At 44.1% G+C, this 21,753-nt stretch overlaps 2 protein-coding genes and 1 non-coding gene across 4 annotated transcripts in view; 2 read left to right on the forward strand and 1 right to left on the reverse strand.

Annotated features, from left to right (window-relative positions):
• Window positions 1-11,615, forward strand: part of LIMD1 (LIM domains containing 1) — a 33,484-nt gene extending 21,869 nt beyond the window's left edge. The window contains exons 3-8 of the mRNA XM_027659364.1: window positions 555-622; window positions 1,917-1,979; window positions 3,410-3,540; window positions 4,647-4,698; window positions 5,382-5,450; window positions 6,412-11,615. Of these exons, the coding sequence (XP_027515165.1) occupies window positions 555-622; window positions 1,917-1,979; window positions 3,410-3,540; window positions 4,647-4,698; window positions 5,382-5,450; window positions 6,412-6,549 (521 nt within the window). The 3' untranslated portion in view covers window positions 6,550-11,615. The remainder of the gene's footprint in view (window positions 1-554; window positions 623-1,916; window positions 1,980-3,409; window positions 3,541-4,646; window positions 4,699-5,381; window positions 5,451-6,411) is intronic.
• Window positions 11,616-12,546: 931 nt separating this feature from the next.
• On the reverse strand, window positions 12,547-12,619 carry TRNAR-ACG. The gene has a single exon. It is a non-coding gene; the product is annotated as a tRNA-Arg (tRNA).
• Window positions 12,620-12,869: 250 nt separating this feature from the next.
• Window positions 12,870-21,753, forward strand: part of SACM1L (SAC1 like phosphatidylinositide phosphatase) — a 31,065-nt gene continuing 22,181 nt past the window's right edge. The window contains exons 1-2 of one of the 2 annotated variants that reach the window (XM_027659362.1): window positions 12,870-12,973; window positions 21,507-21,604. In XM_027659362.1, the coding sequence (XP_027515163.1) occupies window positions 12,915-12,973; window positions 21,507-21,604 (157 nt within the window). In that variant the 5' untranslated portion in view covers window positions 12,870-12,914. Of the gene's footprint in view, window positions 12,974-21,506; window positions 21,605-21,753 lie in introns of those variants that run through there. The other variant, XM_027659363.1, reaches the window with a different exon arrangement.

The following is a 21,753-nucleotide window of genomic DNA, read 5'->3' on the forward strand; positions in this document are numbered from 1 at the left end:
AGAGCAGAGAAGCCTTTTAAGTGCTCTGGTATTGCACTCTGCTGGGGACAGAGTGGGTGGTCAGGGATTGCAGTGCCTGTTCTGGTGGCTGCTGATTGAAGGCATCTCATAGTGAAACAGCAAGGTTGTGGCATTTTGAGGAATTAAGTCAAGTATGGGCCACTCTTTGCATGCCCTTTCTTCTTTCCTCCTTGCTTATCTCCTGGGGTGTTCTCCAGCATGAGTCAGAGTATCCTCATTCTTCCCAGAGTTAAAAATGCATGTAGTAGTTTGCTAGGTGGTCCAGGCTTGCAAAGCTGCCACTTCCTACCCAGAGGTGGGACTGTTGTCTGCATCAACTGACTGGCACTCATCAGCCACCGGCAGTGGAAGAGGAGATGGGGGCTGGAGTCTGGGAAGACCCATGCTGGGGTTGGGTGCTCTTCTCCACCTGTATGGGGGCTGTCCTTGGATGTCTTTACTGTTGTTTGCTTCTCAGCAGCCAGGTTTTGCTCACGTTGTCTCCCTGCTCTCTGCTAACCTTCCTTTTATCTCTGTGGTTTTTTTTCCCTTAGGTCGAAAGCTGAGAGGAAAAGCCTTTTATTTTGTCAATGGCAAGGTGTTCTGTGAAGAAGATTTCCTGGTAAGCATCCAGTTGGCCCTTGTAATGACACATTTCAATGTCCCCAGCAGACACGCAGCCGTTCTGCCTGTCAGTTTTGCCTGTGTTTCACATAGTTGAAACCTGGCATCCTGCCTGGCCCTTCTGCTCCAACATTTACCCAGAGCCAGCACCAGCCTTGGTGGCTGCCCACATGTGGTGCTGGAAATATCCGAGTGAGGGGCTACGGTTTTGTGGCGCAGAGCCCCTGGTTGAAGCCATAATCTGTTGTGATGGCTCCTTCAGAGCACGTCCCTGTGGCCATATTGTGGAGGCAGGAGTGAGCTAAATGGCTACAGAAGAATGAATGAGTGAATTTCCCTTTTCAATGGACTGGGTTTGCTTGGGCAACTTAATGGACATCTGTCTGTTGCCCTCAATGGATTTTGTGTGATGTAAGTGAGCATCCTTGGCTGGTGGAGATAAAAAACCATATACCCTTCTGCCCCTGGGTCCTGATAGATTAATCATTCACAGAGACTTGAAAAAGTTGTATTTGCCTACTTATTGGTGTAGTCTAGTGATTTCTGTCAGAGGTGAGTTAACCTTTGCTCTAATCAGTATATAGGCTGAAAATCAGTATATCTACATAGGCTGAAAATCAAAAAATTGATTAAATGCATCTAAAATATTTCATTTTTCAAGTTTGCACTTCTGCCATTCAGACAGATGATGTACTGTACCTGAGGTGCATGTCATGGACAAGACAGACAGTTCCTTAATGACAGATCTCACCAACAGCAGCAAAAAAGTTGCCCAACTTGATTGTTATCCTAACAGAGAGCTGGGACAATACCACTGACCTCAGAGAAGCTTCAATAGCACTATAATGGTGCAATCAAAGAAAGAATTTGGCTTTTCAAGCCTATATATATACAGATATTGTGATATGAATATGGGATAAACGCAAGTAAGTTCCTGGCTTGTAGATTCATGTGGTGAAATAAGCACATAATAACTCTTATTAGTAAATACCTTATTTGCTTGTGCATTTATGGTATTTACTTTTCTACTTAATAAACTTGAATTTCAGATTTGGAAGTTACAGGAACTCATAGTCCTTCTGAGCACGGGCAGTCTGGTGTGTTTATAGAATGTCCTCTGGGGACCCATACACACCTTCATATAATGAAAAAAGCATTGGGAAGTTTAGCTTGTGTAAGGAGCACAGAAAAAGGACCAATAACACATATGCAAATAACACCCCACAATACACTGTTGTTTATGCTTGACTGGCCTTGTGAAATTTTGAGAGAATTCTTTTTTGTCCTTGCAGTATTCTGGTTTCCAGCAGTCAGCTGACAGGTGTTTCATTTGTGGTCATTTGATAATGGACATGGTAAGTGATAATTGCTTTACAAAAAAAAACTCCCACAGCTTTTTAGAAGAATGCATCAAAAGCAAAATATATTCATATCCAGTACTGTCTGTTATCATCTGGTAGTCTGCCTAGTGTGAGATTGGTAGCAAAAAGAAAATCCACTAAGCCTTTTGTTGATTTTTTCAAGGAAGTGAAGCTGGCACCTTGCTGTGAATAGTGCAGAGACTTTGCTCTGCCTGTTTTCAGTGCGTGTTGAAAAGCAGAGCCTTGAGCTCTTTCATCCCCTTTCAGGCTTCCCTGGACAGTGTATTTGAAATCCCGCTGATGCTTCCTGCTCAGCAGTGCCATGGCTCTGCAGTGCTCTCTTGCTGTGAGGCATCAGTGCAGCTCTCTCAGCCTGTCTTTCCCATGTACCTTCAGGATTAAGCCACTTCCTTGTCATTTTTGGTGGGTGCTGATAGTCTGGGGTACAGGTTTGGCCCAGAGTATGTGCTCCAGACCTCAGTTCAGATCTGCCCAAGTCCTTGCAAACTCTTCCATAGATATGTCGACATCCTGCTGAAGCAGGATTAGGCAGGTACCATCCATTCCAGATGAGCATGGCGTGGGTAACAGCTCAGGGGGTCAGCTGGCCTTTAGCCAGCACTGGGCAGCATTTAGTTAGATGTTGTTCAGAGGGAGACTGGTGTAGCTGGTGGTGTAACACTACAGAAAAGAAATTAGGAATTTCTGATTCATAGCACACCTCCCAAGATTTTCTAATGCTTATCATTAATTATCTTTTTTTGCCTGCTTACACTGGAAAGCATTTAAATTGGAAAAGGTATGTTTTACTCAGAAGTCTGATGCCTCTGCTGATGGACCATGGTATTCCAGGTACCCCTGAGGGTGAATTGCGGCTGTTGAGTTAAACACAGTTTCCACAGTCTGTGCTTACTAGAAGGCCAGGCTATTCAGTACAAAGCTCTGCAATATCTAAGGAGTTATGAAAACCTAGCAATAATATTTGTTTCAGCCTCTCATGGAGAATATGAAGATACGTTTCCTTTGTCCGGCTGGTAAATCTTTCCTTGTGATCCTGCTAAGTGTTCTCTATCTGTTGGCTTCAGAAATTATTTTGGTTCCTTTAAATTCTGTCACTTCTATCCTTTGTCATGCTAAATACTTTGACTGAGTCTCTAGATTGTTTTCTTACCCATGGTAATAATTAATTTCTCTCGAACCAGGTGCTGGTTCCAGAGAAAATATATATTGATATATATTTCCAGAGAAAAATATTCCAGCTGCTCTTTCCATTCTTTTTAACTGGTTTTTCAGAAGTGGTGGTGAAAAAAGACACAGCCCTGCTGATGAATATGTAGTATTTTCTGGTGTAAAGCTGTATGTTTGTAATTTTCACCTTTATTGGCTATTCACATGCATTTTTCCTCTCTCTTGGTTTGTTGCAGATCCTGCAGGCTCTAGGGAAATCATATCATCCAGGCTGCTTCCGATGCGTGGTCTGCAATGAGTGTCTGGATGGTGTACCATTCACTGTAGACTCTGAAAACAAAATCTACTGTGTCAGAGATTACCACAAGTAAGGACGAAAAAACAGCAGAGATGTTCCAATCAATAAGCCTCTAATTTAGCTTTTCAGCTAGTTAGGAAGTGTAGATTAGTAAAATAGGTACAGGGTTAGAAGTTTGAGGATGGACCTAGACCCTAGAAATTCTGTATTTCTCCTCTTGTCCTATCATTGACTCCTGTGTAACTCTGAGGAAGTCACATAACCCCTGGGCTTCAGTTGCCCCTTCTGTAAAGCAGAGGGAGTGCTCATAAAGTGTTCCGTGATGTACAAAATCAGTCCACTTTAAAGTAAGCCTGTGAATGCCTGTGGAAATTAATGTGAGTTACTTTTGAGTAGCTCAGGAGCTGAGTTTGACTTTTAAAGAATCACCACTGAACCTGCAAAGCAAAGCAAAACTAAATTAAACAATTGATAAATCCACTTTAAAAATCACTTGCTATTTAGACAGTAAGATAAAATGACTGTGCTCTTAGCTGGTAGTTTTGATATTAGAGCTGCATATATTTGAGTCCTTCTGGCTGGCTTTGCTCCTTGCTCCGTTTTCTGGACAAGGAGAGTATTAAGTGTTGCTCAGGCAGCCCTTGGAACTCTTCTATGTTGTGCCAAGATTAGAGTTGTTATAATCTTGTTGCCAAGATTAGTGCCTCTGTGTGACATTGTTGTTCTGAAATGATGCATATTTCCTTGTGATTTAATTTAATTAATTATTGTGTTATAAGGCCTTAAGAAACTGTACAGTCACACGGTACTGTCTCTGAGGTTTCCTGCCCCAAGGTTGCCACTTCTTTTGCTGTGTTTTTCTGGGGATGGCCCTGCTCAGTTTCTCCTCATTCTCTTTTCCAAATCTCTCAGTAGCAGCCAAGAATTTTGCAGGGGATTTTGTATTTTTTCTGGCACTAAGTGTAAAATATAAAGTCTATTTTTGCCTGATTGAGCAACATGTGCCGAGCATTACTTAAAATCAGTGCTAAAGTGAATTTATGATCTCAGGATGCAAAGCTTTCCTGTGGATAAGTTATTTACAGCTGCAGCTTTTCATCTTATATTGAGAACATACAGGCCTCTCTTTTTGTGTTGATCTATAACTTGCCTTCATTTTCTCATTGCTCTTTCAGAGTTTTAGCTCCAAAGTGTGCAGCGTGTGGGCTTCCCATTCTGCCCTCTGAGGTGAGAGCCTTTTATTCCATATCCCCCTGGGGAGGGAGCATCATGTCTCAGGTCTTGCTCTCTTTGACACTTGACCCTATATCAAGATGAATGTGTTTATGGATGGGGAGAGATGGTCGCTTCCTCTGGAGTGCAGCCTTCTGACCTAAGCTCATACGCTGTTCTTGAGATGTGACACTTCTGCTCCATAGCGAAGCAGACAGGCTGCTTTTTTCATCTCCTGCAGGATTATGCTGCTGCTAGTTTCATGTTCAGGATAATTTTCCTTTGTGTCCATAAATGTTGGTGGCACACATGAATGACTTCTGTGTGACCTCTCTGAGACTAACTCATTTTAATACTTGGAGGAGATGAATCTTAGCCAAAACTAATTTAAAATGCTGAGAAATGTGATCTAGTGAAATTACCAAACCATTAATGCATAATTTGAGGTAGATGTTACTATTAAACAGAAACAATTTTACCTTTCTGGTGTTACATTTTAGAGGATATCTGTAGTCAGTCAATGATGAAGCTTTACTGTAAAAACAACTGCAAGTGGCAGGATTTATTTGCAGTCCCCAGCCAGCCACCCAGCTGTATTTCCTCAACATTTATTTTGTTGCAGGAAGCAATCTACAGAGTTCATGTGTCTGATCCTGCTGTAATCCTTTGTAATTTCTGCTTTGCTCAAATGCTTACAGGGGTCTGATGAGACCATTCGAGTTGTGTCCATGGAGAAGGATTATCATGTGGAATGTTATCACTGCGAGGTAGGTCAGAAGCTTTCTTGGGGAGTAGGCACTTAATAGTGATAACTACTATTATTTTTAAGATGGAAATAAATGTCCTGCCTTCCAGTGGCAGTAGATGAGCAATTCAAACTTTGCATTGTGCGACTCTTTCCATCGGTGGCTGAAAAATTTCCAGTTTGAGGACAAAAGTTTTTGCAGCAGTGTGTTTCAGCTGCAATTTCATTTGCTATCCATAAAGTTATGGGCAAAGAGTTAGTTATTGCTTTTTAAACTTGGCAGTTTATTTGTTAATGAAGGAAGCATGGTGACTTAGTTAGGTTTGTTGCTGCCTTTCAGAAACCTTGAGCTCCAGATCACATTAGTGTATCTGATTTCCAAGTCAGATTGTTCAAAAATGCTAAGGTGATGACTGATCCTGTGGGGTGTAAGTTACCTTCACTCTCATAGGAAATGAACATGTCATTGGGAATGGACAAAGGATATGGCTGCACAAAAAAAAAAAATTCCAGGAGATACCAGCCCTAAAACACCATTTGGTCTCTGTGCAGGTCTTCCTAGAAAGCCTTCATACTTCTGCACTGTAAATTAAAACAAATAGTTGTCTTCTCTCACTGTGCTCATAATGGAGTAACAAGAGGCCCTGACTCCACAGTCTGGTTTCACATCAGTACAACTGTAATGTGAAGAGGTGAATCTTACCTGAGAGTATAAGGAGATATGAGCACATTTCAAATGTGGTCGCACCTTGCCACAAGATAAAGGTTATTCAATAAAACTGCTTAAGACAAATTTGTACAAGGCTGCCCATTACAATGCCTATGCCAGATGTTTTCCTTCTCGTGACACATGTTGGAATTATTGGGAAGGAGCTGTTAGTGTCTTCTGTCCTTGTCACAAAATCACCTTCCTGGAAGCCAGACCCAGCTCATGCTGGAAGACAAACAGAAGCTCTAATAATTTGCATGGCCTCTCTTTGCAGGACTGTGGGATGGAACTGAACGATGAAGACGGGCATCGCTGTTACCCACTAGATGAACATTTGCTTTGTCACTCCTGTCATCTGAAACACATAGAGAATGGCACAACCCCAGCAGCTGCCTACCAGCACCACTACTAGCCAGTGTGGCTGACATCGGAAAGCCGGGACAGAAGACTTGTTACATGATCTCCCTCTCCCTGCCCTCAGTTGATTTCCTGTGCATGTTTTTCGCCAGTCGGCAACATTTCTGTAAAAGGATATGAGAGATTTTTGGTGGATTCCCAGAGTTTGTATGCTTGTGGATTCCAGCTGTATCAAACCATGTCTACTTGACCAAGAATGTGGCATGTTATCTAAACTGATCAGTTTACTTTTACGTGCCTTTTTCTGCTGCCTGGAGATTCCTCTTGGCTCATTTTGGAAGATTCTTCAGTGAAAGCACAATTTGCTGTTGTGTCTATAAACTCAGATCATGTCATGCACAATTAAAAAGCCAGAGGCTGGCTTGTCTGCCTGCCTGCCAGAGGCATCCTGTCAATCTACTGTTTCCTGACAAGCACATTTCATCAGGTTCCCTGAAGGACATCAACGTATTAGTACCAGTTTTTAGACAGTCTCTCTCTTTTTATTAATTCCTTAGGAAAAGAAAACAAAGGGGTCTGTGGAAAATGGCACACTCAGACCTTTCTGTTAATTCCCTGAACTCCAGTATAAAATCTGGCTGTAAAAGCACCAACTTTCTGAGCACAAACCAGGCATATTGTCTAGCAGCTGGAGGCTGATGTCCCATTTCAAACAGAACAAAAAACTGGAACAAGCTAGGCTAAACTACTGCAATGACTTGGGGCCCAGGCTTGTGTGTCAGCACGACACACAGGGGCCAGTCTGCTGTGTCAGAGTGTGAATAGTGGATCATATTTGGAAAGGAAAGGTCGAGATGGTGAAAGTGTGGACACAGGGGAAATCCATCCTCATTCTTGCTTGCAGAGCTCACTTTGAAAAAAAAGCTCTCTGTACACAGACACTTGCCTGGGTTTTCCAGTTTGTCCCTGCAACTCAGCCCTCAGCCTGGCCACTCCTTTCTATGGTGTTTACCCAGCACAAAGCCATTTCATAATGGTGCTTATTTAGAGCTCAGGGAGCAAACTCGAGATTGTTATGAAGGCTTTGTTACACAGGGATTTGGAGCCCAGCTCCACAACCTGAACTCAGATGAGTATATTGGTATAAACAGATTTGCTCCTGTGAATAACAGCTTATCTGAGCAAGGAGTTAGCAAGTTTGGCCCTTACTTTCCATTCTGCTGAGAAAGCAGAAAGACAAATCATTTCTTTTTTGAGCCCCTCCTGCTTTATAGTCAAAGAAATGTGTTCCCCCACAACATGTTACTTGTATGATAGCTGTGCCTGCAGTGCATGTTCTGTACCTACCAAAGCTGTGCAGCCCCTAGTGTACAGGTACAAAGCTTTTGTTTAAGAAAAAATCTCTTAATTTAAAGCCTTGGATGCGTTTGGGGATCTTAGCTACTATTTCCCACATTTTCTGTGGAAAACTACATAAATCCTCAAGTATCCATGCTAAAGATGTAAATTTGGTTCTGACTGGCAGAGGATGGGATGACATTCCTGAAGATCTTTTTGGTGAAGAAACTACAATAAATTAGCTGAGCAGTGGCACTGAGACTCACAAAAAGTGTCTGTGCCGAGAACTCACTACGGTTCAACCAAACCTCTTTTCCAGTAGCATGGATGTAGCTTGAACTTCACTTGATGTAGTCAGACTGCCTCATGTACCCATCTGGAGCAGCACAGGTACCAGGTGGCAGCAAGCTGCCTGTCTCTGCCCATGCTAACAAACCAGCGTGCCGTGGCTGAAATGTGAGTGTCCGCAACTGCACAAGCCTCGGGAGCCTGGTGGTTTTGGCACGGAGTTTCATGGGGCCGATGGACCATCCAGCCTTCTGCCCCATTCAGCTGTTACCACCTCTGCCTGTTCCTGCTACTCTTTGGGATGGGAATGGCAGCTCATGGCTGGAGGTTGATCCTGTGCCAGAAACCACCCAGCCATGCAGCCCCTCAGTGAGAGACTGAAAGCTCAAGGTGGGGACTTTTCCACTGTGAAATATATGTCTTCCGAGAGTTTTATCTGTGATTTTAGAGGAGGTAAAAATGACCCCGAGTATGTGAGCCCCCTAGAGCCTTAAATTTAGCCTCCAAATGCTGGTTAGTGAAGGGATGGGAGCCGACACAAAATATAAAAGGTGCTGTACCCAGGCAGGATGGACTGGGGGCAACAAAACAGCCCTGGGCAGATCCTGTAGTGCTCTCACCTTGGTGCATTGCATCAGCTTATGTCCTGCAGCACAGTTAGGCCAGAGCGGGAAGGGGAGTGTTCAGGGTGTGGCTGTGATCTTAGGACTGTCTGAAGGGACTGAGGTGGAAAATAACACCAGCTCACATCCCTGGTAAATAATTCAGATAGTCCTGGGCAGATAGCTCCCCTCCCTAAGCTGCTTTTGGCAGTGAAGGCAATGAGGTATCAAAGTGGCTTTTGGAAGTGAGCTGGAAACACCAGCATTGGTCATCTGTTGCTGTCTCTGGGAGACCAGCTACTGTGTGGTTCATGCTTTTGCTAGCTCTTGATTTTTTTTAGAGCAAGCCCTTGTGCACATTTTTCGGTCTTCATTTTGTAAAGACCTGAAAACACAAGTGGGATTGATACTTTCTTTTTAAGCTGCTATTTAAACTTCTGTCTCACCCTTGCAGCCTTCCCCACAACCTCAAAATAAGCAGGAAAGAAGGGGATGGGGAGAAGGACAATTTTCCTTTGTGGAAAGCCTTGAGCAGCCAGCTTGTGGCAAGCTGTCTTGCAGGAGCTCTCTTTGCATCACCAGAAAGTTTGGCCTCTGCTCCCACACAGTGTCTTCTTACCTCTGTCAGCCATCCCGTATCCCTCAGCATTGGGGAATGAAGGCTGCCCTACTTTCAGTTTTGAGGTTCCCTATAAATTATTAAGTGCCAACACTCTTCTGTATTTACGAAGGGCTAGAAATGACAGTGTGAAACTGTTGAAAAAGGAGCTTTGGGGTTTTGAAGCTAAAGCATCTACTTCATTGCCCTGCACCTCTTTGTGTGCTAACTTGCACCAAATCTGTCTTTGAGAGTTGGAATTCATTTAAGCTTGGTATTATTTCTCCCAGGCTGTGGGTGTCTGAGTCCCTGTTGATTTTTCCCAGCTTGTCCCTGACTGTGCAGCTGCCTGATAGTAGGTCCAGCACAGGGAGAGACAGGGGTATCCTGCACAGGGGAGGGAGACCTCTCCTCCTGACCCTCTGCCAGCTGTCTGTGGAGCTGCAAGCCCTCACTGCCTGACTTCAGGCAGCTCCCCCAAAGGAAAAAAATGTGGCTCTGGTGCTGGAGGTGTGAGGCTTTGCGTGCTCTGCAAAAGAAGTTCAAAATACTTGTTAAATTCTGCCTATCCCCTGGCTGATACGTGTTGGGTTTTGCTGTTCACGTGAACCTTGTTGCCTTTTAATTTATTAAGATGCTGAAACGTGCTATGAAAAAGTAGTCTTGATTCCTCCCCCATCGAGTTCTTCTGACTGGTTTTAGAGTAAGGGACCCTTGGAAGTCCCATTGTGCTGGTAATGAGTAACTCTCATGCAAATAGTTATTCAAGTGAATTCCCTGAAGCCTGTTTTCAGGAACCAGAGCTTAGGAGATTTTTTTCATTCAGGTCATGCTGTTAAATTTCTATTGCTTAGAATACAGAAACTCATTTAAATAGGGATTTTTGCATAAGAGCCTGGGGAAAACCCCAGCTATAGAAGAAGCAGACATTTTTGTGTAATTTAAAGTGTAAGAAACACCTATGATCAAAGTGATTTTTGAAATTGCCCTGATATTAAAACACAGGGAACAGCAGTTTCAAACACCCTAGCGAGCAGTGTTTGAAGAGATCTGTGGCTCTTCAGTTTCTGAGTTTCATTTGGGGGCTTTTAAAATATTTTCCCAGTCTTTCAGGCTTTAAGTGATTATTTTTTTTTTTAGATCTTTTTACTACAAAGTGAATGGCTGCTTAGTCTGGAAATGGTGGAGTTTTCATCAACATCGGGTGTGCTGTGGCAGCCTTGAAAGGGGGAAACTGGGCTTCTAAGAGCTGGTATGGCTCTGGCTGGTCATTCAAAAGAGAGGATTATCTTTGGCTGCCGAGGGAAAAAAGTCGCATGTGGGCCTTGACTGCCTGCTACGTGCTCACTTTTGGGGTGGTGTGTGCTGTTGTGTCTGTGCACGTGGATGTGTGGTACTTGCTGCCTGGGAGACACCTGCCTTTCACACCTCTGTGCCCATGCCAAGTGCTTGTAGGTGCATCGTAAACAACTTTCTGTGCATGAATGTAAGGACAAGTTGACCCAGGCTTTATCACTGGGAAAATATCTCTGGAGTCACTACCTGTGGGCCTGGAAGGGCTATGGCCAGATACACATCCCTTTTCCCCCATCTTCTGAGGGCCTGCACCACTGGGAGAATCTGGGTAGGGGTTTGCATCTCTCATTGTGCAGCGTTCATGTGTTCATTTTTCTTTTCCATTTCTGTGTCCTGCCATGAGCCCAGACAGAGCCTGGAGCTGCCACCCACCCTTTTCCTACAGAGAAGCAAAGCTTTCCTGAGAATAAAAATCCTTACCCACTTTTCTTCCAGGGCAGCCAGAAGCTTGCATGGCAATATACATCCATAGCCCAGTAAAAACGACATGAGAGATGGGAAGAAACTGTCCCCACATGAAAAAACATGGCATAGAGCCCTGTGAAGGCAGGAATGCCCTGCAGCCCTGGTATAGGGATGATTGGGCTGCAGTTCCCAGCCCTGCTGGCACCGACCCTCTTCCCCACGCAGCAGGTCTGCGGCTCATGGCCGGGAAGGGACCCAGGCACACACACAGGCTGTGGCTTTCTGTATGCAGAAAGCACATCCAGAGCCTGGCTAGTGATACTGAATGGTACTAATTATTTTATGTTTCATTCAAAGCTCAGCTCCGGGAGAGAGTATTTTAGGATTTGTGCTGGTGTAACTAACCTTAGCCTCCTGTGAACACAGACCTCTTTTCTTCTGTGCTGTTAAGTATTTATAAAGAATGAAGACTGGTAGCAGAACAAAGCCACTGGCCTGTTGTGATTTCGGTGATTAAACACGGTATCTTAAGCAACACTAAGAGTCAAGTCTTTCCTAAAGTTATGATGATTGTCAGCACCTGGAGTCCACAGGGAGGGAGTAATGCTGTGAAATGATGGTTTCCCAACATCTGCTTTCCTCCTGTCCCCCCCCCATCAGTGGCTGCAGTACAGACTGGGGGGGGGGGGGGCGTACCTGGTCAGCAGGATTCTCTGGGGATTTCCAGTCCTTTGCAGGCAGCTGGTACTTGCTGCATCAGAGGCCGTCCTGCCCTGGCATCCATCTGGGGAGACCCAGGTACTGGACTAAGGAACTGGGAGGGATGTGCTGCATGTGGGAGCAGATTGTGGGCTCAGCATGGAGGTCTCCTTTACAGCATTCATGGGGATGGATTCTTTATAGGGTTTTGGATAGCATTGCCATGGATAGCATTGCCATGGATCTGGGAGGCAGGCGGCCACATGGTATCAGTGACCATGACGCCTCATGTCTGAAGACTTGATGTTCCTGGATACTGCTGGCCAAGCAGCACTGCAGCAGCATGGAGCTATCAGCTAATATGAAGCAAATAAACAGGAATAACTGGAGTTTGGGGTTTCCCCTCCTTGAGGCAAGAAGCTGCCCAAACCCAGGGCATGACACCCAGAAGGCTGGATCCAGTGGAAAATTGGCCTGGAGGTTCCCCAGGCTTGCTCTGTGCCAAACCCCATGACCTGGGCTCATCTCCTCCTGCAGACGGGATGCCCAGGTGGACAACAGCTGTCCAGAAGGTGGTGCCCATGGTGGGGAGGCTGCCAAGGGCAACCCTGGGGGGTTTGGTGGCCCCTATGCTGGGTGCATGAGGGTTCCCGCCCTAGGTCTGTGCAGTAGTGTGGGGGCTGCTGGCAGCACCCTCGGACCGAAGTCCAGGAGTGTAAAATAAAACACAGGGAGAAAACGGCGGAAGGAAAAAAAAACGAGCAGCCGAGCCAGCCAGGAGTCGAACCTAGAATCTTCTGATCCGTAGTCAGACGCGTTATCCATTGCGCCACTGGCCCTGCTCGGAATAAAGCGTCAGTCCCCGAACCCTTCAGCGCGGCTCTCGCGCGCGGCCCCAGCCAATGGCGAGGCCGCCGAGCCTGGTCGGCTCCGCCCCCTCCTTCCAATAGGCGGTGCCCCTCCCTGGGCTCCCCAGCGCGCCCGCGGAGGTTTGTCCCGAGCGGGGCCCCGTCGCTGCCGCCCGGGCGCCGCGTCAGGCCGTCTGTCTGGCAGTCAGTGAGTCGGGCGGGCGGGGCGGGAGTAGCCGGGTTGGAGCGGGGCCGGCGGCAGGGCCGGGACAGCCCGAGGGCACGGATGGCGACGGCGGCACCCGCGGGAACCACGGCGGCGGCGGCCTACACCAGCCTGAAGCTGTGAGTGACCCGCCGGGGCGGGGGGGAGACGCGGCTCTGGCACCTGCCGGACGGGAGCGAGGGAGGGGAAGGGAAGGGAGGAGCCGCCGAGGGAGCGGCGGCTGCCCGTCCCTTACTGCCCGCTGCCCTTCCTGGCCTGCCCGCTGCCCTCCCCGCCGGCCTGGACTCCCTCGCTCCCCGGGTGACCGCGAAGGGCTTGGCCCGAGGCGGCAGCCCCGGGCGGGAGGAGGGCGGAGGGATGAGGGAGAAGGACTTTGGCTGCGGACACGGCACCGATCCCCTGTCACCGTCCATCCCACAGCGCTGCGGGCGGGCGGCTCCCGTGTCCCTGTCGCTTCCCTCCTGCGTGTACAGGAGGACGGTGCCTGCCTGGCTTCCCTCAGCGTGAGGAGCCCGGGCTACCCAGAGAGGTCGTGGGGTGTCCCTCTTCGGAGACATTCCAAACCCACCTAGAGGCGTTCCCGTGTCACCTGCTCGAGGTGACCCAGCCTGGGCAGCGGGGTTGGACCAGGTGATCTCCAGAGGTCCCTTCCAACCCGGATAATTCTGTGATTCCGCATTCTTGCTTGTAGGTGGCAGCTGTAGGGCTCGGGCGCTGTGTAAAGCTGTGTGTATGCAGCGCTGCTTGCCAGCAGATTTCCTACGCGTACTCGCCCATCGGTCTCTCATGGCACAGCTGGGGGTTTTTTTTGTGATTTGATGGGTTTGATTCCAGTTAATGAGTTTGAACTGTGATGACTTTGAACTTTCCGAGCTCTCCAGTGCAGTGCCTGCTATGACTTTTCCAAATAAATTCTCATAACCTCCCGGTGTAAATCTTTTATTAAAACAAAACACTTTCTTAGGGGGAGGATGTAACCCTTTAAATGTGTGTGTGCCAGATGTTTGTTTGTTGCCTTTAATACAGCAGCAGAAGTTGCATAACCAAAAGCAGTACGAAGTTAACACTGCAAGAGGCGTCTCCATTATAAACCCTCACACGGGCCGGTCCAAATTCCCGAGGAAATTACTCTGAGCATGGGACTCTTCATGACTGTCTGAAGCTGAAAGTGAAGTGTCTTTTTGTGTCCTAAAGGCGTTCCCAGGCTTTTGACCTCTAAGTAGTAGCTTGAAACTCCATAATTGAGTTACCCATGCCATTTTCAGAAAGCAGTATCTGAAAGTGATTCTTAAGCCTGATTTACTGTGCTTAATGCTCTGTTAAATTTCATTTGACAGTCATCTTTTGGATTCAGAGCAAACATACTTAGATATTTTGGAGGTCTGTGTAAACAGTTTGCCATAATGCTGTTAGGTGTTTCAAAGTCACTGGGCTTCTTATTTTGATCAAACAGTTGTGTGAGGGTACACAGGCACTGGAGATAACTGATTATTGCTGAAGAGTAAGATCAGTGATGGCTGAAAGACTTGCTTATTTGGCAGAAAGCTTTTTTCCCCCCTTGTCACCTAAACAGTATTTGTCTTTCTTTAAGCTGATCTTGTGATCTTTTTGCCTGCAGAGGAGCAAAGGTGAGTTGTGCGAGTAGCAGTTGTGTGGCTTGTAGTACAGAGTTGTTATTACTGAGAATTTTTTCAAGTAAAAGCACTTCTCTGGATACAGGCTAGTAAAGAATTCTTTCATTCAAAGTTTAATCTTAGCTAAAAGTAAGCTTTGATCTTTTCAGAAGGTTGTCTCAAATGTAATTTAACATGATTTTTTTCATAAACAACTGTGTTCTGAAAAATGAGGTTTGGGATTTTTTTCTTTTTATTACACCAAGTTGTGGTATGCCTGCAGACTTTCAACCATGCATTTGAAGATATAAGGTCATAACTTGGGTGATGAGTCAAACTTAGCAGGTTGACAAGGTCAAAGGAGAATGTTCTTCTGAGAAATCGGGGCTAGACTTGAGTTTGGGGATTTAATAGTGGTAGCAGTGTTTGGCTTAGTTTTTTAATCTGACTATTCATTCTCACTACGCAAAGGTCAGATTCTGCAGCTGTACCTCATCTGGGTAGGCTGGTGGATGGATCTTCACTGTGTGGATCTTCACTGACTGTAGTGCTCCACAGGCTCCCATCCCATCCCTAGCTGTGGGTTCTAGCTCTGAACTCAAACCTCTTGTGTTTTTCATGTTATCAAAAATCAAAGTTCACGCCCTTTGTGCTTTGACCGGTGTCATCAGTCAAGTTCAGGTGATACCAGTAAAAATGCTGATGCCTCAAATCTGTATTACTGTTGGAACTAATTGAGTTACACCAACAGTTATTGGGGAAAACTATAAATGTGAAAACTGCTGTCCATAGTTGTCATCTGTGGCACTGCTATACCTACTGAACTTCCTCTTGTAGCCTTGGTAATAAATTGTAAAGTTCAACCAGCTATTGTAGGTATTTTATCCACTACTTGTGGGTGGTAGTACAGCTACCAGTCCAGTTAATATATAAAAACTGATTGTTAAAGCTGTTTGCAGAATAGAGAAAATCCTGGCTGTTGTTTTGGATCGGTTAAAATCACCTTTTTTTTTTTTTTTTTTTACTTTGTGCTTGGATGAAGACTTATGCTGCTACTTGCTGCTACTTATCTTAGTATCTTATGGGTCCAGGACACTAGCTGTGTTTCAAATTTAACTCCTCCTGCCCACAGTTATGCTGCCTTATGTGCTTTGTGAAAGTTCTTGTCAGACTTAAATAGCTACTGCACTTGAACACAGTGCCTTCTGCTTGTCTGTATTTGGGGAGAGGTCTTCAAGTGCATCTTGTTTTTGGTTTCTTTTTTCGCTAGTTTTCTAAACTGAGTTTTCAGAGCTTGGATAACACTTCTAGAAGGAACAACTACACATACCTGGTTTCTGCTCAGTCTAAGAGGCTGTCAGGGTAAAGCTCAGGGATGTTGGTAGAGCAGGAAGCCAACTTAAGCTGTAAATTATTTTCATTTTAAGTGAAACTTCACTGGAAATAGATGTTATGTAGCTGTGCCTTTAATACATGTCTTTTTTTTCTAATGTTTTTTTCCACTACTGTTTTCTAAATCCTGGGTTTCTTTTCCGTGCTCTATGGGAGATGTTCCAGTTCTTTGAGCTGTTTTCTGCTTGAGGAGAGTAATATTTATGGGAGACATATAATTAGCACACCTGCTCACCTAGAAAATCTGGAATCTCTGGAGTGCTGAAACCACCAGCATGTTAGCACTGTTACTTAACATACTGCTGGAGCTCTGTGCATAAACTACCACCTCTTCTGTGTCTCACTGCAGACAAATTTGCTGTACTCAGGATACCAAAGGCATCCCTGCACAGTACAGAGTGTGCTTTTGTCTTGCTTTATTATGGTATTTAGGGGCTGACATCAAAGAGTTTTCTGCGTTAGAGCACTGTTAAGTATTTATGGTGAAATAATCAATCGCTGAAGTAAGGGTTTGGCTGTTGAGACCTAGAAGGCTTAAGTGATATTGAGTGAAGTACTATCTTTAGTGGCCATTAGAGCATGATGGGTCCTCTTTCATGCTATATCTGAATACAGGAATATTCCTATCTGTAAGATCAGTCTAATTAAAATGTGGGATGCAACTGTGCATCATCTTTTTGATATACAATGATGCTTTATAGTATAATTAATGAGTGAAACTTCACAACAAATATACAAACAAAAAAACCCTATTACCTCACCTAACTGTAAATGAGTCTGACTTTACTCTTGGTGTAAGCAAGCAGTGATTTGGGGGATTTTTTGTTTTCTTTTATGTTTGTTATGTTGGGAGTCAATTTTTTACCTTAACTTTGAGTTGTAGGAATGAAATCTACTGAGTGAGTTGCTTTCTCTTTTGGCAGCAATCCCCACAGTTTCAGTTGGAGAAGATTATCAAAATTAAATCCAAATCACCCTCAGTGATATTTGAAACCTGAATTTGGTGGTTACACTTCTTCAATACCTCTCCTTTTCTTGAGTATCATGAGTTATACTATCAATTTAAAATGTTTGCGTTTATCCCTCCCTTTGTTCTTTAGCAACAGTGAGAAATAGTTCATTATAACAGTGATCAATTTTCCTTTATTTAAAAAGAAAGGAAATAAAGGAACTAAAATTTTGTGAAGATTTTATGTGCTGTTAAGGTGTAAGGGAAGCAAGATACTGCTGATAAGAGTTCTTGATGTTTTCCATGATTCTAGACAGCAGTGGCAATGTAGCCAAGGAGGCAAGCAAGCTGCAGTGTCAAATATGATGATTATACAAAAGCAGAATGGGGCCTGAGGTGTGAAAACCAGTTCTAAAAGTAACTACAGGCACTATGGGCTTCTGTAAAATACAACTTTCCTTATTTTTTATGTAATACTAGCATTTGGATTTTGATCTGTTCCTTATTTCATTAAAAGAATGGAATGAATCTGTCTGCAGATTCCTAGTCATTGTGAGTGATCCTCTCTTCAGCATTTAAAATCTCCTTCTCAGATAAGTAAAACTAGTATGTGTGATGTCTTTCTAAGCTTGTGACAGACATACAGACGTGGTAGTGAGTAGGGTTTGTGGTCGAACCTATTCCTGCGTAAGACGTTCATCAGCTTCTATTGTGAAAGAGAAGTGAGAGGCAGTCATTTTAACTATAGCAATTTTATGATAGAAAAGATCATCTAAGCAAAAATGAGACTACTAGCCTAGTTCTCGTCATTGGTAAGGTTGTAAATAAGCATTTGGGCTGAAGACACTTCAAGTCTCGGCCTCTTTCTAAACTGTATTTGTTTTAGGAAACTTTGAACTTCTTACACAAATGAAGCCAGCACTGAGTGAATCATCTTTCTGTTGAAAACTTCTCCCACTTATTCTGAAGCAAGAATTTAACATTTTGCAGGGCATTAGGCTTTCCAGTTTGTGTTGTGTAGTGGTATTTAAGGCAGTTTTTAAAGGTGATGCCTTTAAAGAAATGTTTGTTCAAGTTTGGTCAACTTTGTAGACTGGCAACTTGATTTCCTCTTGCCCCTGCCTTCCCCCATCCAAGACATCCAAAACAAAATCACCCAGAGCTCTGAAACAGTCAACAACAGTTCTATTCCAGTGTGCTGCAAGCTGCTGAAGCCTTTTTGGTCCATTGAGCTGAAAACAGGGTTGACTTGTCTTTTATTCTCCGTGATGCTTCTGTCAACAAATCTGGTCTTGAAGAGGACCATGGGAAGGAGGACTTTGAATGTGAAATGTGCATTTCTGGCTTTGCTTAAACTACAGGCATTGTGTAAGAGGAGATAAAGGTGATGGAAAAAAAATTGTTAAAAGGTCAGTGGTGGTGGTAGGAGATAACGTGGTGTAGGATTTGAGAGAGAAAAATGCTAGGGGCTGGTCTAACAAAGCAGGGCATATGACATGTATTGAGAGACCAGGCATAATTTGCACTGGCAGCTTTAATTCTCTCATTTTTCTTTTCAGTTTGTGGACTACAAGAGTAAAAGACTTCATGTTCTTCAGGAAGAAATTGCTGTTCTTGAGTGTGGTTGAGAAAACATTTGTTTATATCACAAATATTTGGCACCTGTAAGCTTCTTCTTGTTTGGGTGAAAACAGCCTTTAACTAATAAGCATGTGAATCTCAGTGCTGAGACTATGGTGGTGTCATGGTCGTGTTGCACTTTCTAGTGTAAAGAGCAGCTTTTAAAAATACTGATCATGGATGGAAGTGCTCATTGTGCTCTGTATAGTCAGTGTAAATGTCTTGGCCATATTGTGCTCTTTATACAGACTATTCAAAAACTGGAACTACTGTTCTGACTATTTTCTTCGGACACTATTCACAACCTGATGTTAAAATATGTTTTTTCAACTTATTTTGCTTAAGATAATCAGATGATGAGTAAGAGCACATAAGCATCTATATTAAAGGCATAACAGATCCAACATTAAACATTGCAGTGTCTCCTCCCCGTTTTCTGTGTCAACCTTGTGTGTCAGCTTTTTCTGGGAGGTCAGTTAAGTGTTCAACTAAAGCAGCTAAGTAGCTGCAGCTTTCTCTTGTGGAAAAAATGCATACTGCTGCCTCCTGCCAACTAGCAGTAGGTTTCTGACTGCTCCTTAAGTAGTTTATCCTGTTTGCTTTTTAAATTCTAAAAAGTTAAGGGTTTGTAGGTATCTTGAAGCTTGTCTTGCCCTTTTTCTATCTCTGTAAGCTTTTTTGCTTTTCACCGTAAAACCAGCTCCCATTATTGCTATGAAACTCCTTGAAAGAACCGAGGTGCATATGTGCACTTGATCAAAAGCAGGAACAGTGAAAACAAAGTAGGTGTTTTAAGGCTACAGCGTTCAGTGAACTGCATGTTTGTATTTCTTACTCTGATGTTTTTAGTTTCAAATATAAAGCGTTTAATGTGTGCATTTAATATGGGTACATGAAAGATTTAAGAAGGCTGATTTGCAAAGGGAATACTGTTGATGTGTTTCCCATTTTAGGACCAATAGACTAAATTTCCTGTAAAGAAGTTAAATGATCTGATGAACAGTTAACTATTAATTGCTTTACAGCAATTGGTTGTGTTATGTTGTTTGGTGGGGGTTTTTAAGTTCATTTAAGCATCTGGAGTCCTCTGGCTTTCCTCAAGCTACCCAGAGAGGTTGCAGAATCATCATCCTTGGGGAGAGTCAAAACACACCCTAAGAAATAAGGTTTAACTCTGAAGGTAGATAAACTTTGAAGTGGGTGGCAAGTGTGGTGTTGGACATGTGAAAAGAGGTCTGGAAGATGCCTTTCAAAGGGCTCTGTGGTGGGTTGACCCTGGATGGATGCCAGGTGCCCTCTGAAGCAGCTTTATCACTCCCCCTCCTCACCTGGACAGGGAGACAAAATACAATGGAAGACTTCTGGGTCAAGATAAGGGCCAGGAGAGATCAGTTGGCAATTATCATCATGGGCAAAACAGACTCAACTTGGGGAAATTAGATTAATTTATTGCCAATCAAATTGGGGTAGGATAGTGAGAAATAAAGCCAAATCTTAAAAACACCTTCCTCTTCTTCTTTCTTCCCCATCTCAACTTCACTCCTGATTTTCTTTACCTCCTTCCCTTTCCCCAGTGGTACAGGAGGACAGAGAATGAGGTTCGTGGTCAGCTTATCAGAACATTTCTGCTGCTGCTTCCTTCTAAGGGGTAGAAGTCCTTCTCCTGCTCTAGCGTGGGATCCCTCCCATGGGAGACAGTTCTCCACAAACTTCTCCCATGAGAGTCCTTCCCACAGGCTGCAATTATTCATACACTGCTCTAGCATGGGTCATGTCCATGGGGTGCAGTCCTTCAGGAACAGACTGTTTCAGCATGCATCCCCTGCACGATCACAAGTCTTGCCAGGAGTCCACTCTAGTGCAGACTTCCCACAGCCTCCTTTGGGCATCTCCGTGCTTTGGTGTGGGGCCCTCCACTGATGGGCTCGACCTTGGCCAGCAGTGGGTCTGTCCTGGAGCCAGCTGCCATTGGCTCTGTGGGACACAGGAAGCTTCTGGCAGCTTCTCACAGAAGCCACACCCTCTAAGACCCCCTGATACCCCCCTAACTCTTCTGATCTGTATTAGGATTCTAATTCAGCTTTCTGAAGGATTAAAAACTCCAAAAACTCCTACAAGATGTGAAGAAGTACAAGATCTATTTAGAGTGAAGGAGCCTAAAAATATCTATGCTGTTACCAGAACAAGAATTTTAAAACTCTGACCCTGTGTCTTGTCAGGCCTTAAACTAAGAAAAGTCACTGTAAGAGACAAGAACAGTAGTTCAGGAGTGTACAGCTACAAGCCATTTCTGCAAAACTCTCCTGTCAATGCACAGTGTACCATGTCTGGCTTTTTGCAAATATCTCAACAGGTATTTTTTTTAAGGAGTACTTCTGGAAACTATGTTTAATATTTTATGGCTACCATTTTACTGCGTTTGGATTTCGTTTGGGAGAGGAAGAGAAAGATAGCAATGAAGCCTGAACAGGATTCAGTCAGTGTGTGATTTGTGTGGTGGGGAGCATACATGTGTGTCACGTAGACCGGGCTAACAAATCTGGGAAATGGTAGTGTTGAGACACCAGCTTCGATAAATTAGTGTGCCACTTTTCAACTCTTCCATTTTTTTTTCTGTGTCCAGTGGATTCTTAAAATTGCTACTGTGAAACAGGTGTGTTTATCACTTCGGACACTGTGTTTACGAGACTTGCATTAGGGATGTGGTACTTTAGTTTCTGATATGTTTGGAAGTTTTTGGTTTAAAAACTTTTGATTTTGAGTTTTGGTTTATCAGGCATACTTCAAACCTATAGGAATTAGAGTGGACTCACTTTCGTGTCATTACCTTCTGGTAATAAAGAAGAATTAAGATCATTAAACAAGCCATGAATTTTGCAATAACCGATTAGCTGAACTTGCTTTTTTTTATTTCTTGGCACTGTCAACATCAGTGGCTTTTGGGAAGTAATCCAGTGAGAATTTTATTTTGCAGCTGAAATAAGGTGTAAAATTGATTGCTCGTGTCTTCAGGTGGTGAAGAGTAAACAAACCCAAAGTCAGTTTTACTAAACTAATTCCATTTTTCCTGTCTTAAAGGCATATAACGCCAGAGAAGTTCTATGTGGAAGCCTGTGATGATGGAGCAGATGATGTGCTTGCTATTGATAGAGTCTCCACGGAAGTCACCCTTACAGGTACTCTCTTCACCAGTATTTCTCAATATGTTGTTCTCTCTCCTTTTTGTCTGTTTTGCCCTTGGCACTCCAAGAAGACCTTCAGAACCTTACTGAGATAGTACTGACAGAATTGGTTTTAGTTACTGGTTTAAAATTGTGTTTTGTAT

Source organism: Corapipo altera, unplaced genomic scaffold (assembly GCF_003945725.1).
Source record: "Corapipo altera isolate COAL_440 unplaced genomic scaffold, ASM394572v1 44b, whole genome shotgun sequence".
NCBI lineage: Eukaryota > Metazoa > Chordata > Aves > Passeriformes > Pipridae > Corapipo > Corapipo altera.